This window comes from Heliangelus exortis, chromosome 7, assembly GCF_036169615.1.
Source record: "Heliangelus exortis chromosome 7, bHelExo1.hap1, whole genome shotgun sequence".
In the NCBI taxonomy this organism is placed as follows: Eukaryota; Metazoa; Chordata; class Aves; order Apodiformes; family Trochilidae; genus Heliangelus; species Heliangelus exortis.
In genome coordinates this window covers 1282115-1300839 of record NC_092428.1, presented here as the reverse complement: position 1 = coordinate 1300839, position 18725 = coordinate 1282115, and the positions used below count along the sequence as shown (strand labels likewise).

The 18725-nt window shown below is 42.3% G+C and overlaps 1 protein-coding gene across 12 annotated transcripts in view; it reads left to right on the top strand.

Moving 5' to 3' along the window:
• USP54 (ubiquitin specific peptidase 54) overlaps window positions 1-18725 on the top strand; it is an 86204-nt gene that overhangs the window by 59848 nt on the left and 7631 nt on the right. For 9 of the 12 annotated variants that reach the window (XR_011726645.1, XM_071748011.1, XM_071748007.1 and 6 more), the window contains exons 9-18: window positions 578-727; window positions 2048-2216; window positions 4282-4452; window positions 8135-8266; window positions 8548-8928; window positions 9967-10201; window positions 10889-11028; window positions 12098-12271; window positions 15062-15181; window positions 16350-16542. Coding sequence is in view for 10 of the 12 variants with exons in the window: in XM_071748011.1 (XP_071604112.1) it covers window positions 578-727; window positions 2048-2216; window positions 4282-4452; window positions 8135-8266; window positions 8548-8928; window positions 9967-10201; window positions 10889-11028; window positions 12098-12271; window positions 15062-15181; window positions 16350-16542 (1865 nt within the window). In the remaining 2 variants the exon portion in view is untranslated. The remainder of the gene's footprint in view (window positions 1-577; window positions 728-2047; window positions 2217-4281; window positions 4453-8134; window positions 8267-8547; window positions 8929-9966; window positions 10202-10888; window positions 11029-12097; window positions 12272-15061; window positions 15182-16349; window positions 16543-18725) is intronic. The other 3 variants (XR_011726646.1, XM_071748014.1, XM_071748016.1) reach the window with 2 other exon arrangements.

The window sequence follows — 18725 nt, the reverse complement described above, 5'->3', positions numbered from 1 at the left end:
CAATTAAATAATCAGAAAGCAATTTTTTCCTGTGTGTGGCATTCTTTTGACCTACAAACATCTTCAGTTCATCTTTTATGTGGTGAAGTCTTATATTTTTGTTGCTTAAGTCAGAACAAGTGCCAGCTGCAGACTGTCAGAACCACTTTGTTTCTACAAAGCAAAGAGAAATGAATGTTTTAAACAGTGTTTGATATAATCAGCAAGCGTGACACAGAATACAAATTTTCAGAATAGAACCACACTTCAAATTCAGAAAAGGTGCTAGACCATTGTTGAAAATATCTTCCTTAAAGTACAGCCTCCTGACTTACTTAATTCTTAATACTTAAATCAAGACTGACTTAATTCTTGAGCACCTGGTGAGTTGATAGGAGTCTGTTCCTGATCTGTGTCACTGTTTGCTCAAACATGGGTTAATTAACTTGGTATTTATTGCTTTGTTTTCTCTGCTTTGTGAAGTAAAGCCCTGACACCTCTCCACACTACTTTGAAGCCTTCAAACATCAAGCAGTATGTAAAATTCTGGGCATTTCATTAATTTCTCCTTTCATTTTTCTTACCTCCCTTCCTGAAGCTCTTCTTCAGAGTAACTGATGACAGAGCAAAGCTCTCAGAGCTGTATTTGGTGGGAATGATCTGTTACTATGGCAAACACTACTCCACCTTCTTTTTCCAAACCAAAATCCGCAAGTGGATGTACTTTGATGATGCTCATGTCAAAGAGGTGAGAAAATAATGTTTATAAGAATCATCTGCTAGAAATGTGTGTGTAGATCCACAGTGGGTTTTTTGAGAAGTTTTGGCTGAATCTTTTCTCAGGATCCAGAACTATTGCTCATTTTTAAGCCAAGTAAGGCATTCTCACAAAAACACACCAGAATCCCTGTTTCTAGTTCTGCTCTGCTGGTTGTCAATCCTGGCTTTTATGCTATTGTTTGAAAACCTACAGTTTGGTGCACACAGCTAACATACCTGTCTTTTCCTTGCAGGCAAGTGGTATAGCTACTTGCTGCCTGCTTTTTGAGTTTTGTTGAAGTATCTAGATGCCAATCTTCCCTAGTGAGTGCTGCCAACAACAGATTTTCTGTTAGGGTTTTTTTAAATTTTCCCCCCCCCCCCCCTTTTGTCCAAGCATGAAGTCCTTGACATTAAAGATCCCAATGCTGGAATCTTGGCACACTGTTACTACATCCCATTAGTTTCCCTGGCATTATTTCACACCACTCTCCTTTTATTCCTTCCAGTTGTGGAAGCACAAAGATGAGAGAGGAAAATTTTCTCCTGTAGTCATGCCAAGCATAGTCTCAAAGGGAAAAAAGTCTAATCCTTGCATTTGTTCACAGTCACATTTCTCTGCAGCAAAATTTTGTCAAGGATAGGTACTGCTGGGCTTTAGTAGAATAGTTGTGTATGGAGAATTTGTTGGTATAAATGGTGATTGCATTAGTGAAACCTCTATTAGTACCTAAGGAAGATTTTTGAGATGAATTTAAGTATATGAATTAACAAGTGGCCAATCAAAATGCTTGCAGAGGTGCTGTAACAGCAGAAATATTTACCCACCAGAGCAGTTTGCACTGAATTTGCTGCCCTGCTGTTGGTGTCTTTTATTGTTCATTTTGTTTATGCTGATAGATGGATGATGGAATTTTGTTTATTTTTTTTTCTTCTGGACTGCTGTGAAGTTAGAGCATTTCAGAGGATGAAAAGCTGCTTATGGGAAAAATCTGAAAGGAAGGGATTATTTTTGTACTCCTGTTTAGTTTGTTTTTTTTCAGGAATTGTCATTTGCTTATCCACATGATGGTGAATACCTGGACTTAAGCTGGGTTTGTTCCAGAGCTTTTTTAAGTCCATTTCAATGCTGGATACAGAAGCAGTTAAAGAATGTCAGTGGCAAGTCAGACTCTGAAAGAAGGCTGAGGAGAAGAGAAGAGAAGAGAAGAGAAGAGAAGAGAAAAAAAAAAAAAAAAAAAAAAAAAGCTTATAGAAAATGTCAGAAACCCTTTCTTGTGCATTTTTCTAATCACCATTGTTATTTCAGATTGGTCCAAAATGGAAAGATGTTGTGACCAAGTGCATTAAGGGTCACTATCAGCCTTTGCTGCTGCTCTATGCAGATCCAAGAGGAACTCCAGTGTCAACACAGGACTTGCCCCCTCAGGTGGATTTACAGCAATACAGCAGGACTTGCTATGACAGTGAAGACTCTGGTAAGCAGTCTGGATGAGAGGCCTGACACCTTTACACTGTCATGATGCATATAAAAGGGGTTTTTTTTCTGTTTTGAGTGTGGTTTCCTTAGCAGGGAACCCTGCTGCTTCTCAGAGCTGACGTGGAATTCTGAACCTTTAAACTTCTCTCTCAGTCCAAGGCTCTGCTGGTTGTTTGGCCTTGTAATTGTTTCCAAAAAAAGGTGGAGAAAAAAACTGGGGGGGGGGGGGGGGGGGGGGGGGGGAAAAGCCTAATGACTTCTGTGGCTGAGTTCATAAATCCACCAAAAGTTTGAACAGGAAGGGAATGAGACCGGAGATGCACGAACGCATCAAATTAACGGAAGCTGAGGAATTAAACTCAGGGGGGAAGAGAAATATTAAGGAAATGTTGTATGAGTCCTTTGCTAGGATGGTGAAGGGATGGGAGGGGAAGGAGAAGTAGTACCATTTAATTAAAACTAAAAAAGAGGCAGTCAGTGGAGCTTATCCTCAGCTTTGTCTTGTCTCTTGCCTGGATAAAGCAGCACAGGATACACAGACTGATTCGTGGGTGACTGAAGGGGAAGGGCTTGCCAAAGGCTTATGCCCATAGGTCATGTTTACTTCTTCATTTTTTGTGCTTTGTTTTGTGTCAGAAAAGATCTACAGCTCTAGATGTGTAGAATTTAACATCCCAGGGGCCCTTCAGCACATTCCTGCTTCCTGATTTTTTGTATTAATGGTTGTCCTTCGAATTGGAAAGGTGTTTCTTTATTCAAAAAGGAATAGATAAATTCTGAGATCCAAAGTTGCAGTCCAGATAGGGTGAAAATAAAAATTAGGTCTAAGTTTATATCATAATGGCTTTGCAAAGGAAGATTGTTTCTATTTTTGGATATTTGCAGAGAATATCCTGAGTCAGAGATGGGTTTATAAGCTGCCAAGAACAGCAAGGCGAGACTCAAACTGGAAATGCACCCTCCCTTCCAGGATTTTAGCCTATATATATGACTGTAATTCCAAGAATATTTGTTTTTCCTGGCCAATAGCTAACTTTATGCTTCCTGGTCAATGAATCTGTAGACAGCAGAGATCTGCTGTCTCCTGATTTACGTGTTGATAGTCCACCACTTCCTGACTTCAGGAGTTGTCAGGGGTCCTTACACAGAGTATCAGCCACAGGACTTGCTCTTGCCAAAGATATGAAATGCCATCAGGCTGATTATTTGCTATTAAACACAGAAATTACTTTAATTGTTTGTTTCATTTATTTTTTCTTCTTTAATTTCTCCACTGAGAAATGAGTATGAATTAATATCCTTTATACTGAGGAGTGTATCAGGTATGTAAAATGGCTGACAGTCTTCAAGCTGTTCAGATTTAGTTGCACATACTGAAATTGAGTGAGGAGCTTGTCTTTTTTATTTTCAGGAGTTGAGGAATGACTAAACTGAACTGGAATCATGGTGCATCATCTTTTCCAGTGCCCTACTTGTGTAGGGGATCAGTGGGATCCTTCTTGAGAAGGAGCAGGTTGCTTTGCTTTAGATAATAAAGCTTCAGTATAAGGTTTTTACTAGATGAATAATAGATGGAATGTGTTAATTTTTATAAGTTGTGATGTCCTTGTAACCCTTATTAATGTTTTATACTTGACTAATTTTTAAACTTTGACTTCCCCTGAAGCTGTGCATCTCACATTTTAATTACAGTTGACAGCATCAAAAATGAATGAAAAATAATTTGTATGTTACTAAGGTGTACTTTCAGTCCAATGGATGTATTTCATTTTCTTTAGAAGGATTTGTTTAAAAAGGATTTGGTAAATTTGGAATTAACAAAGAGAAATAAATAAAGGTTTAAAAAGGAATGGCACTCTTCCCCCATTCCAAAGGAGAGGACCTTTCCCATAAGCTCTGGCTTCCTCAAATCCAACTTTGTGTGTTTGGTACTCTGATTTTTTCTGTTAACTTGTGTTGTTTCCTCTGGCTTCTTTTTTTTTTTTTTTTTTTTTTTTTTTAGCCTCTCCTGACTTTTCTAATAGCCCAAAGGGATTGTAATGTGACATTGCTTCCTTCCCTAGGGAGAGAACCCTCCATCTCCAGTGATACCAGGACAGACTCCTCCACAGACAGCTACCCTTACAAACAGGCACACCACGAGTCTGTGGTCAGTCACTTCTCCTCTGACTCCCAGGGCACAGTCATCTACAACGTGGAGAATGATGCAGCTTCACAGAGCAGCAGGGACACAGGTAGCAGATGCCATTATGTCTGTGTTCATTGTCATTAAATGTCACTGCACTGGATTCCAGTGAAAAAATTGTGTATATACATATAGACAACCTCTAACAGAACAGTGGACAGCATTTAGTATCCTAAATGGTTTTTGGTTTGTAATGAACCAAAATAAACCTTTTAAATGTCCTGTTGGCTTCTGTAGGCTTGTATCTAGCCAGACAAACATTTACAAAATGTTTTCTGTATTCTACAATCCTACTTGCTCTCTTTGTTAGTTAGTTCTGTAAGCTGTACAGTGCCTTTGCATGGTTTGGTAAGTGTTGTGTGTGCTGCTTACTCATCCCTGGGCAGTTCATTTCAGGAGTTGAAGCTGTCTGAGCCACTTTCATCACCAGAATCTCTCATAACTGGGCAGTAAGGTGGGTGGTGGTAATATTTACTGTACCAGGGAGGGGCATAAGATAATTTCTTCCCTGTGCCATGGAAGCAAGTTAAGTGAGAATCTCTGCAACAAGAAGACAACCTGTATATATGTTCCTTTGGGCAGCTGAGCAGTCTGCCTGAGCTCTTCAGTAGAAAAGAGGTTTACTAGAAGTCTTAAGGACTTTGGTCTCCTCTATTAGTCATGCCCAGTGACCCTCCTGAGCCTGTTCCTGCATACAGTAACTTCTGACATCACTTGAGGAAATGTAATGCATGATTTAAGGTCAGACTTCTCATGCATCTCATGTATGATCTGCTAGGGCTGTCTGGAAAGCTACTTTATTGTGTCTTAAGGAGGCTTTCTAAGGGGACATAGGACTTGAATCAGCATCTGTTTGTTGTGCCCATGCTGACAGCTGTCTCCTTTCAGTTGCAACACAGTGACTCTCTTGTGTTGTGTTGATATATATCTGTCTGGTTCATTTGAAACAATCTCAGGTACAAATATTTTTCACATAAAAATCTGGGAAAAATAGTTTAGAGTTGCTTTTCTTTACTATTCTGATTCTTGATCTGAGGTCCAAGTAACTGTAACACCTGGGTTTAGATAACCCAACACTACTTTTAATGGTCTAGCAAATGCTTAACTCTCTAGGTTCCAGTCCTAGTGTGAGAAAGAAGGGAAGGTTGGAACAGTATTCTTTGAGGCAACAAAGTTGATGTCGATCTTCAGAGTACGAAGAAGACAAAGTTGAAAACCCTTGTGGAACAGTTTTTATGTAATCTGCCAAAGAGGCACAGAGTTTCTTGGGTCAGGTTCCTCCCTACAAAACTTCTGTTATGCAGAAGTCAGCAGAGAAGGGAGGGTAGGGGGATGGTTGCAAACATGTAAGCATGAAGCTCAGCATGTAACCTTTTGTTCTGTCATTTTCAGTGACTTTGTCCTTTTCTTTTTCTTTCTTCTCCTGCTGATTCTATCCTATGTTATTCCCTCCAGCTTAGCTTGTCTCACCACCTGAATTCAGTTGCCCTCCTCTTCCCTGATTCAGTCTTAGCCATAGTCAGTCTGTTCCCTGAGCCACCTGTCTGGGCATCTCCCCTTTTTTTTTACCTACCCAAATTTTTCCCCCAAAAAACCCATCAGTCTGCCAACTCATAGAACTGCTTGGTCATCACATGCTGATCCGTGGGGCTATAAGGAGCCATCCACACTGAGCTGCCAACTGAACCCTTCTGGGCAAGAGCAGGATTCTTCATTTAATGACCATTTACCCACTACTCCAGCCCAGAAAATTCTGGACCCTATCCCACCTCGTCCTCCGGGGAAGGACCATCACTGGGTTGTCTGACCTCAGGCCCTTCAGAAAGGGGCTTCATGAAGAGTGGCTGCAGAAGCCCTCTCAGGCTCCTGCCAAGCTGTGCTGCTGAGACAAAATGTGCGTATTGCTGCTGCCCTGTTCGTGCAACTCAGAGCCCAGTGGGGAGGGAGCAGGGGGTGTTCTGGCTTAACCTCTTTGATTTCATTCTCTAAGGTATTCTTAGACACCCACACAACCCCTACAAAACCCACCCCTGTCTGCTTCTGAAGCCATCCCACCTCTGGAGGGTGAGGGATTTAGGTTTGTCAAGGGACACTTCTAAGCCTGTGGTTGGCCCTTCAGACAGAAATCCTGGCTTGTTATTTTAGTGAGCTAAAAAATATAATCTGTAAGAAGTGTTAGCTAATATTCTTGGGATTGTGTGTCCTATACTTGTGCGTTGTGTTAGATTTAGTCTTGGTTTCTGAGGTTCTGAGTAAAGACAACAAAGCCTGTCTCTTTACCAGCTTGAAAGAACTCTGGGGAGAAAAAATGTTTAACTAGAGAAGTTGGACACTGAAGTGACCCTTAAGCCTCTTGCACCTTGCAGTGCCTCCCTTCAGGACAAAAGATGATGCTGTTCTTTCAGTCCCTGAAAGATGTGTGACAGCCCATGCAGTGAAGGAAAATAAAATTCTCCCATAGCACTGACTCATGCTCAGGCTCCTAAATGCTGAACATCATCTATCTTAACTGCCAACATTTCTCTTTTACTGCTTTGATTTCTTTTATATAATCTGCCTCCATCTAAAGAATTTGGTTAAAAAAAAAAATCTCTCCATTTTGTGAGGAATGTGAGCCTTGTGTGGCTTCCTTTTTGCTATTTGGATTCCTTCCCACTCACTCATTGTAGTATCTTTGTTACAATTGTAGTTGAAGTTAATTACTTTCTCAGCTGTGGAAGGTACAGTTTTATGTGTAAAATCTGCTTTAAATGATGTGGATTTTTATGTTAATTTCCAGAGAAGGGGGAAGGCTGTGTAGTCTGGTGGCTGTTACTCCACTGCTGGGTAGTAGGGATTTTCCTTTCCTGTTGTCCTATGCAAGGTGAAAGTTCATGATAAGGCTAGAGAAAAGTCTTTGTATTTAATTATTGTATTTACAAGTTCCCTTATTGTCCTGCATCTCTCTTTGGAACCACTCCTGTGAGTAAAGCCACCCCTGTGCTTAATGCCTGCAGGCTGGGAATTTGTGAGACCCATAAAATAAAGCAAAGGCAACACAGACAACTGGTGATGTCAGATGCTCTGAACTGACATTTTATGTGAGGAACTGGGGAACAAATTGTGTGCAAAGGACAATGTGAGCTGTCAGACTGTCAGGGAGTCTGTAGGGAGGGGATGCCCTGTGTCAGGTGATGGGTGCTGCTGGTCTGTGTGTGTGCTCCTAGCTCCAGGTGTGAATTAGCTGGCTCAGCCTTGGAGAGCCCACTCAGGCTTCTTCACTGCAGACTGAGCTAGCTCAGGTTATTTAGGGTTTGCTCCAGGCAAAGAGGGTGCAGCTGGATAGTTGGTGCTGTAATTTGTGGTTGCATGGTAACTCCTCTGTGTGTAGGGAGTCCTCATTCAACAGTGATGTCAAGGGAGCTGTCCTTGGGAGTTTTGAGATCAGGGCTGTTAAACTCAAAGTATTCAGACAGCAAGAAAGCTGTGTCCTTTAGACTGTTAGCAGACAAGGCAGAGTCAACTTTGGATGAGCTCTCATGAACCAGAGTCCTTGGAGGGGCTGTGGTGGCCCTAAAAATAGAACACCCTCCACTCCCCGATACAAACCCAAAACCTTCTGCGTCCAGAACTTTACCCACACCTGCCAGTGAGCAGCTCCTAAGGAGCAGGAGAACCCCACTGCTCTTGGTGCACAGAAAGCTCCCTCCAAAGGCTCTTGTCATCTCTGCTGTGTTCTTCTGTCCTTCCAGGCCACCTGACTGACAGTGAGTGCAATCAGAAGCACCTTTCCAAAAAGGGCTCCCTGGCAGAGCGCAAGAGGAGCTCCAGCCGCTCTCGGAGAAAAGGAGAGGAGGCTCAGTCATCAGGGTACCACAGTGAAGGCAAGAGATGCTGCTTTATTCCAAGTATCAATATCTCTGTCTGCATGTTTGTAAGATCCTCGGTGTGTACGTGTATTTCTCTCCTTGTTTCTCACACCTTTACATTCCATCTGCTGGTTTTTTTTCTGTGGTTTGGGGGGTGTTGGTTGGGGCTTTTGTTATTTTGTTGGGTTGTTGTTTCTTGGGTTTGTTGTTTACTTTTCAAAGTCTGCCTGAAGAAGCTGCAAGTAGGGCTGCTGGTTAATCTGAAGTTATTATTAATCTGCCTCTCTGAACTGCAGGAGAAACCTTGAAGGAGAAACAAGCCCCCAGAACTGCCCCCAAACCATCCAGCAGCACCAGCAGACTGAGGGAATTTAAAGAGACAGTGAGCAACATGATCCACAGCAGACCACAGCAGATTTCTCAAACCATCCAGACCTCCCCTCGTGGAGGGAGCAGCGTGGATCAGGCAGAAACACGACCCTCAAAAAGTCTGCCTGCACACTCTAGAGACTGGGAGGTGGAGAGTACCAGCAGTGAGTCCAAATCCAGCTCATCCAGCAGGTACCGACCCACCTGGAGACCCAAAAGAGAGTCTCTGAATATAGACAGCATCTTCAGTAAAGACAAGAGGAAACATTATGGCTACACTCAGCTTAGCCCTTTCTCTGAAGAAGCAGGTAGGTGTTGGGGAGGAAAGATTTATTTCAGAATATGTGGGGTTTGTATTACTGCCCTATCCAGTTTTGTTGAAGTGAAGTAGGAAAGGGAAATTGGGGAATTTTGAACCTGGCACTGAGGTCAGTGGTGAGCTGTAGCCTTGAAGGCTGATTTCTGCATGGATATTCATGTTGCATGTGAGATACTTGGCTTGGTGTGCTAGATTTTGCATGTAAGGAAACAGTAAGGGAAACATGACCATCTGTGCTGCTTAAATAGACACAGGGATAGACTGCTCAGCATCTGAAAGGTCATCCCTTGGGATGGTCTTTTGTATTAGTCTGTTTTTTTAGTCTGTTTTGTTTTTTTTTTCTCTGGCTCATTATGGTATTTTTGCATAGTGGCTCAGACTGTGGTGCAATGAGTGCCTGATATCAGTGCTGAGTTCTTCTCAGGATAAGAGCCTGGCAGGCAGCAATGATTTATCTGGGACTGTTTTACTCCATGGCAACTCTGCAACTTCTATATAGAGACACTGTCCTCAGCTCTATTAGTTTTAAAGCAGTAAAATCTGTTCTGAAACAACTTTGGGTATTTTTTTGTTGCCCCAGCCCCTGCCTCCCTTTCCTCAGTCTGCAAATGACTATAGCAGAAATAATATAACAGAAATGAAATGTGCAGTAGGTATGACAGAGTACAGTATCAAATGTAAGCTGGAAATAGAGCTGGGTATAATAATGTCAGATCATCTTTTAACTTGTGGGGGGGAAGGAATTTTCTTTCCAGATTTGATGGTTACCTGGAGAGGAATATGGTAGGTTATATCAAAGGGAAGAGAGTCAAAAGCAAAGGTGTTGAATAGATTACTGCTTATTATCACTAGGAATGCTTTAAAAGTATTGTGAGGTTTTTTTTCCCTGCCTAATATTGCTGTTTTTACACTAAATTAAAAGCAGTGCTTCGTGTTACACGTGGTTGAGAAGCTAACATATGAAGAGGTGATTTGCTGGTGTGGAAGCTTGGATCTTCTACCAAGCTGTGTTCTTTTGTCTTGACAGGCAAAGAGCTGATTGAGAATGAGGGGAAGGAACGTGGTGTTCAGGAACCAAGATCAAGCCAGTCAAATGTCAGGTCCAAACGTGGTGTGCTAGGCCGGGGCAGCCAGGCTCCTGTGGTGGATCAGCACCCTCATCTGATCCAGAGGATGGAGTCTGGCTATGAGAGCAGTGAACGAAACAGCAACAGCCCTGTTAGCTTGGACATGCCCTTGTCTGAAAGCTCAAGCACCCACAGGTAGGTTTCTACCAGAGTGGTCAAAGTCTCCTTTCTTGTCACTCTGTTGGCAGCTGGCTGCCAGTGAGGAGGAAAAGAAAATGGAGTTCAGCTGGGTGAGAAATGTTGGCTGAAGGGTGCACTGGAAATAGTTGTGCCCTTGGTCTAGGCTTTAAAAACTCACCTAAAACATCAAACTTCATGCTTGTCCTTCAAACAGCTCGTAGACATTTCTGTTCCAGTCAAACTGCTGCTTGACAAAAGCCTTCTACAAGATGAGAGGTTAATAGTCATGAATGGAAATCTGTAACATTTACAGTTTGAGAGGTTCATCAGAGTCTTGCAAGACACTTGTAATATTCATATGCAAGAGGAAACAGGCAGCACAGTGTGGTTCTCTCCTTGGCTTCGTAAGCTCAGGCAATCACAAACTGAGACCATTTGTGGCCAGAATAATAGATTTTCAGCTGCAAGAATCTGCTGAGAACAGCCATCTGAAAATGGTTTTAATAGAGTTGCATCCTCCAAGGGAAGGGAATAGAATTTTTATCCTCCTTCTTGTTAAATTTGCCTATTTCTCCCAAGATTTTGTTGAATTCTTTTTAAAATCAAGAAAATATTTATGTGATGATTAAAAAAAAAAAAAAAAAGTCATTTATCTCAGAGTGATTAGTAAAATGGTAAACTCTGATTACTGTCTTCTTGAAGGGATATCCATATGAAACGAGGAGGTGGGTTGGTTCCTGCCTGGAGGAACATTCCAAAGTCTCACAGTAGCAGCATCTTGGAGGTGGAGTCTTCTTCATCACTTGGGAGCTGGGCCACCAGCCCCCACACCATTGGAAATGGTAAGGGACACTTCCCTGGTAGCTGTGCCTTCAGAAGGTAAATTTTATTGAAGTTCAGTGTATTCACACTGAATTTATGAGGAAAGGGGAAAAAACACTGAGGAAGGTGACACAGTGTTAGAAGATACACCTTAAAAATGGGGTTGCAAACAACTTTTTTGGATTATTCCTTTGGTCATGTTGCTCTGGCATCTTTTTTGAGTATTGACTGGACTGATAAAGTCAAGCTATTTTTCCTACTCTTTCCCATAACTCAGTATTCCACCATCAGTGGAAAATACTTTCCCAAACATAATTTGTAAGAACTTAGCAGGATTTACAAGTTGTGAAAACGAGTTCACAATGCTATACAAATCTCAGATCTGCCAGAAATGAGAATGGATCTTTACAAGGTGCCTGGGCTCAGGGTGATCTTTTCTGCAGACAGGAATTCCCATAATTCTGAACAACTCCTTTGTTCTTCCTGAGCATCTCTGGGGAAGGGAAAAGAGGGAGGCACTTTTGGAATACAGGACATAGTTGAAGGGAACATGGCAACTGGCTGATTTCTGCTGGGTTGACTGGGGTATTGATAATGCTTTATTTTCCTTCCCTTTTCATCTGCTTATGGAGTGAAATGCTTCTCACTTGGAATCCATTTTACTTACTAAAGCTAATGATCTGGCTGATCTGACAGAGCATTAGTTACAAATGTTAGGCACAGGAAAAAGCCTCAAGCCCCCAGCATCAGCTTAGGGTTATCCCTTCCAATGACTGTTGTGTTTGCTCCTTCTTGGGTCACTGAATCCAGGGATGGGCTGTGCTGCAGGGCAGCTGGAAGCAATACTGCAGCATTTCTGCCAGTCAGTGACACAGAGAAGACAACTGGAAACTAAATGACTTGGGCAGGCTTTTAGAAGTAAAACTTAACAAGGCAGAAGTTATCATCTGAAATCCTGTGGCCTTTGCTTGGTCAGTCTGTTATTTTCTAAATTATGTTGTCCCTTAATATTTCTTTGTCTTTCAAGGCATACTTTAAGAGATTCTGCTATCAAAAAAGTGTTGTTTTGTTTTGTTTTTCTTTTGGAAGGTGGGGAGATGTTTGCCCCTTTAAAGAGTGAGCTGGATGAGTTGCAGGAGGAGGTGGCGAGGAGAGCACACGAACAAGAGCTACGCAGGAAAAGAGAAAAGGAAATGGAGGCAGCAATGGGATTTAATCCCCGTCCCAGCAGGTTCATGGATCTAGATGAACTGCAGAATCAGGGTAACTTTTTGAGTGTAGTATATTTTGCAAGACTGTAGTGCTGAAGTTTTTATATTTCTTATTGTAAATCTCTCTTTTTTTCTTTCTTTCTCCTCTGCTAGAATTTTGTACCTTCAGTTACTGAGAGACTATCAGTTCCAAACTGTAGAATGTGAAAAAAAAGTCCTTGATGTTTTGACCAAATTCCTTCTCAAGTGACACAATGAAGTAATGCAGAGGTGTTTTTAGTATATTTGCACCTTTCCTTTTTTATGGTGGTAGGCACCATTACTAATTCTGATATCTAGGTTTGGTTACAAGCCTTCAACTGACATCTTGGAACATGCAGGACTGTTGGTACCAGTCAGACACCTCTGCTCCACCCTCAGCATAGGGTGTTCATTTAGGCCACAGTTATATTTCTGGTTGTTTCTGGTAGCATCACTTCCCTAAACAATTCTTCTTGTTCCTGCACTTTCCACTTTTTCTCCCTGCCCAGTTGTGCAGCCTCACCACAAGGCACGACAACAAGAACTGATAAGCTTTATCTACTTGGAAAGCTGAGCTGGGTTTGGTTTAGATTTATTTATTTATTTATAAGGAAAAAGAATTGAAAAAAAGTATTGAACAAGTTAGATGCTAAGTCTGTCTTTTCCCTGACTCCTCATGTTTCTGGCAGGGGATGGCAGCAGAAGAGGTTTATTTGGAAGGCTGGAGCTGCAGCAGAGGGAACTTGATGGCAGGATTCACATGTAGCACCTTTCTTTTATCCCTAAAACTCCCTCAGCCAGTAAGGGGAGTGGGAGAGAAGGTGGGATGGAGTGTACTGACCCAGTCCAAGAGTAAAGCCTGAAGCCAGGCAGGGCACTGAGCCCTCAGAAGAGGCAGGGAAGCTGTAGTGAACACCAAGGCTCTGCTCCCACAAGTGCAAAGCCCCTGTTGGCCTCCTCTGTTGCCAGATCTCCTGGCACCCCCATGCTGCTTGCTCAGAGCTCTTGTAGCTAAGAGCTGAGGGGCTGCTTTTTGCTGCTACAGGAGAGAGAGAAGAGAAGGAGAGGGGCACCTCACAGCAGTGCCAGCTCTGGGCTCTGCAGCCCTTAGCCATGCCAGCTGCTCAGCAGCCAGAGGGTCACTGTGCCTTCCACAGCTGCAAAATACCATCTTGATGAGAATGTCTGACTCTGGGAGTGCTTTTATAATTTTTGCTGACCATCTTAGTTATCCTAAGCCATGTAGATATCCTTCATAGTCCTGCTGTGGCCTGCCAGTAACCAGGTGAAAAATTCCGAGGGATATATTTTTAAATCAGTATTATGTTTACTTTGGTAACCTAAATGCCAATGATGTAAAAACTGAAAAGTAAACCTCTGATGTTCAGCATGGGGATGTTGTCTTCTCTGCTCCTCCTGCTTGAGAGAAAATAGCATGTTCTGCAAAATGTTACCCCTCTTTCATCTCTTATGTTATTGGCAGAAGCAAAAAAGGTTTTGCTTTTCCTCATTAAGAAGAAAGTTAAGCAGAATAATGCTTAATCAAAAAAAGGCTTCCCATAGAATATTTGAGGAGTTCACAGGAAAGTTTCTGGGTTTCCTTTTAAGTCTTCCTCCCCTGCCCTCCAGTCAGAGATGTAACAGATTAGCATTACCAGACTGGACTGCTCCATGCATGCAAAGAAAGCTACATCCTGGCCTGGATTATTAGAAGCCTTGATTTTGAAACTGACCCTGCTGCTTGATTAACTCCCTGCTCTAACAACTCTCACTTCTCTCTGCAGTACTTGCTTCTCATGTGAGTTCTTTGGGGGTTTTATGGTAGGAGAGGGTTTGTGTTTGCATCCAGTGCACGAGGGGGTGGGGGAGCACCACACACTATAGCATATGCTGCACAAGTTGGATAAGACAGAATTTGTTGTTGGCCAACAAAGATACTCATATTCTCTCCAAGACAGAAACAATCTGTTAAAAAAAACCAAACAACCCCACCCCTAAACAACACAAAAAGTCAAGTTTTATTTTCTGCTTTTGAGTCTCATTTTAGTACATCATGTACATTTTAGTGCATCACTTGCATAATGTCTGATAGGTGACACCAGATTGTTTGGACATTTCCTCCCCTCAGAACTGGATGTTCTGATGCCAGAGCAGTGTTTCATCTTTCTGTTTTGTGTCCATGGATGATAGATCTTCCTTTTCCTCAACACTGTTCTCTGAACTGTTGCAAAAAGAGTTACTGACAGTTGCTCCTTTCTTCTCAGCTTCTTACACCTGTGTTTTTCCTCCTAAACCTTTGGGTTTTCATATTCCATATGTCTCTTTCAGCAGTTGAATGTATGCACTGGACACAACTGTACAAGCATTTCATGAGGGTGTTTACTCTGACACTCAAGTCTGAGTTTTGTTCCACAGCCATCTTGGTTGTTTCCATTTTGTATGGAAGTAATTGGATATTTGGAGACTCAGCTTATTTTTGGCAGGGAATTTAAAGAATAAGAAAAGCCCTGACCTGCTATATTTCTTCTACTGATATACTTGGGTTTGAATTTGATTCTAAATGTAGATTAATTCCTACTTGACAGAAGTCATCTGAACTGACTCTGTGATATGTCTGTACCATCTGATTTAGACTGTTGAAAATAATATAAACCAGTACAACTCTCCCAAATTTGGGAAGGTTAGGAGGTGGTGTGGTCTGGGTTATCTGCAGCCTCCAGGAGACTGTCTGTGGAAGAATCCGGCAGTCACGAGTGGATTGGAGGGTAAGTGAGGGTGCTGCAATGACTGAAACCAAAATGAAGGGTGCTGCCCATTGCAGGGAGGAGTGATGGCTTTGAGAAGTCGATGCAGGAGGCAGACTCAATCTTTGAAGAGTCACTGAATCAGGAGCAGAAGGGGGATTGTGCTGCAGCTTTGGCTCTCTGTAACGAAGCTATATGTAAGTAACTCTAACCGCCTGAGCTATTGCGCTTCTGACAGGTCACTAATGTCCCAGAAGAAAAGCCTGAAACATCATAATCCTCTTAAAGGGTCAGGTAGTAATGTGGGGATCCAGCTGGCAGGCAAGCTCAGGGAGACAGAATCCCTTTTGGGGTTTTCAGTCCTGTTCCTCATCATCTGTTTTCTGCATGTTCGCATCCATTTGTGTTGTCCCCTCCAGCGCTATGGCAGCAATAGCCCTGGGGTGCTGATGTCCCCTTCCTGAGGGTGCTGAATGGTTGTGTTTCAGCAAGCACCTAGGAGGTAACTCCCCCTGCCACACTCAGTCCTCACTTAATGATTTTTATTTTTTTTTCCCCATCCTCAAGCCAAATTTCAAAGGGCTTTAAGAAGCTCCCCTGTAGCCCATGCTTGAGTCCTGGATAAAGAGAAATGAGCTATGCTGTACCTGACTTCCATGCAGAAAAAAAAGCATTAGGACATTAAAGTGCTTAAATGCATCGTGACCTTTGAGAACGTGTGCTGTGTGATTTTGTTTTATTTTCAGTCTTTTTTTCCTTTGTGACTGGCTGGCTGTCTCACCCCCGTTGCCCTCTGTCCCATGTTGTATGGCTGCAGGCAGAGGGGGTAGCTCTGTGCATTTGCATTTAGAAATTGGCTTTTAAGGACTGCAGAATAAAAGGGTGCAGCATATGGCTGCTCTGGTAGCTCTTTTAGCTTCCATTCCAGCAAGGGACTCGAATCCCAGCAGGTATTCCTGCACATCAAAGGGAGTCCCAGGTTTGGAGGATGCAGCAGGAGGGTAAATGACAGAATGAAGCTTTAGTATGGGTAGGCTGGAAACAGCCTGTGTGAAGGGGATGAGATGTTGGGCTAAAACATGGATAATTTGATTTCATTTTTTACTTTATTTTGGTTTGGTTTCAATTAACGTGTTTGGACACCTGGCTAAGCTGAATGTGCATTAATGGAAACAGTAGCATCCTTGTGAACTCTTTTTGTGGCAGTATTTGCATGGTCCATGTTTTACTTTCTTGCTGCATCTTTTTATTTTATTTTGTGTTTTTCTATTTTATTCCTTTTTTTTTTTTTTTTTCCCCTGTTTTTTTTTTTTCCTGCTATTTTTTTTTTTTGGTTTTTTTTTGTTTTTTTCTTTTGCATTTTAGCTAAACTAAGACTTGCCATGCATGATGCCAGCGCTAGCACTCACAGCAGAGCCATAGTCGATAAGAAGCTGCAAATCAGTATCCGAAAAGCCCGGAGCCTCCAGGATCGCATGCAGCACCAGCAACCAGCGCAGCCGCTGCCGCCGCCAACCTCCCACCCACCACAGGGCGGCACCATGGCCCAGCCTACAAGGTAGTCCCAGTCTATCCCCTAGACCCAGATCTCAGCTGCATTTCCCAGCACTACAGTCTGGAAAGAAATAGCCAACTATATATATTCCCCTGGCTAGCCCAAACCCTGCAGTGTTTCTCCCTCTTCCTTTTCTTCTTTAGGTGAAATCCTATTATAAGATGGTCAACCACCCCCTTTACCCCCCCCCCCCTCCCTGTTTTGTGGTTTGTTTTTTTTTTTTTAACCCTTCAAGCCTTTTGTAGGATGGTTCAACATGCACGTGTTCAACATGTGATCTCTGACAGAGAATTGCAGCAGTCAGTGCCTGGCAGCATTGATCTTTTTGTGCATCAAGAATACAGTAGACAATGACCTGGCTAGGAAGGCAGAGGGGGGGTGTTAGGATGAAATGTGTAATTGTTTGTTTGTAACAGGGAGCAACCTCAGGACTCAGTCAGCAACAGAATGTGCTGCAGTAAAAATCTTGCTGCAGTTACTTTTGTGCTGGGAACAGCAGCCAGTGTGTTTTAGTGCTCTGGAGTTTTAAAAAGTGTCAGGAACACTGATCCTTTCTTTCTAGTCCACTTCTCTAGTGGTACACCCAGTACAACTCTTGCATCCAGACCCTGATCCCATCCCCTTGACCACTCTCCCTGACACTGTATCATTCTTCATTTTCTTTCTGTGCCTCCCCAGCATCGTGTAGCCTGGCTTAGCAGCCTCTCCAGTGTCTCTTCATGATTCTTTCTCCCATACTGACTTTAACTACAGCATAATTAACTCCCTGCTCTAACTGATCCTTCCTTCCTACCCTCTTCAGCATGCAGCTCAATCCTTCCTTCTTCCCATCCTTCATTCCCTCCTAGCACTGGACCATCCCTATCCAGTTTCTAGGCTGTTTCTTGAACTGTTATTTTTTCTTCCCTCTCCCCTTTCTTACATGTTGCATTATCAGGAGCTTAGATAAAATCCCAGAGGAGAATTCTATTTTCTTTCCTGTTTCTAAAATGCCATGTACAGCTATACACCAGAACTCAGTTAATCTGCACACCTGCCAGGCTGTAGTTCATAATGTTCTTTTCTTTTCCTGCAGTAGCTGAATTACATGTAATGAGGGCTGATCTTTTTGTCAATCAGGGGGCCATTATATCCCCTTTTGCAGGAGAAATGCAGAGCCACAATTATGCATTTTGGCAGATTCTGAGAAAATGGAAGAAAGGAACTTTCTAAACTGATTTTATTAATGTTAAACCTCCTCACTGCTGCTCTGTGAAAAGAACATTGCTTTTGCAGAGAAAGTTATAGCCAACCACACATTAATATTGCAGCCAGTGAGAAGAATCTGTTGGTAGCCAGAGTTCTGTAGTCTTGCTTTGACATAAATAACCTTGTAGGCAGTGTAAAGCTTGTGATTACTCACAGATAAAGTCATTCTGCTACACTTATCAGCTGGATCTTCATGATAACTTTCATTGGAGGCACCTCAGGGAGGAAACAAAGCAATGATGTTACAAAACTGCTACAAAGCAGTTTGTAGCCTGTTATTTTCTCACAGGCACGTGGACTTGGTACTGTTTTTTCTGTCTGCATATTAAAATGCTAACTAAATGCAGAAAGATGCCAAGGACACGTGTGACCCAAGGACAGAATTGTCTTGCATTGACACATAAAAGAATACAAATTATTTTTTCTAGAAGTGTGCTTAGAATACACATTATTACAAAATAACAGTTATATATAAAGCTTGAACTTTGTTTAATGTGTTGGATAAATCTCTGAAAGACCAGAATAGGCAGCTGAGAGCACTTCCAGCCCGTTCCTTCCATTTGTCAAATCATTCTTCATTAAGTGGCCTGGAAAGAGGAGAGCTGATGGAAATACTGTCAGGTTGTGTTCAGATCATGAATGTGTCCAAAATTATTTAAAAAAATACCTAAGATGTTAACATTGGAAACAGTTGCTTTGTTCTACATAAATGCTATTTTTACTATTCTCACCATTATCCTTAGACATGTTTTAGTCTGCTGGTTAAAGTGTGTAGGGTGATAATAAGAATACTTTAGAGCATAACTAGCATAATACTCTTCAAAATATGAAATGGCTCCAGTGGATCAGTTGTAGTATGAAGCCAGGGTTAGGAGCAAAGGACTAACCTGTCCATAGCTACTGAATTAATGCAGAATCTTCAGCAGAGGGCAGTTAGC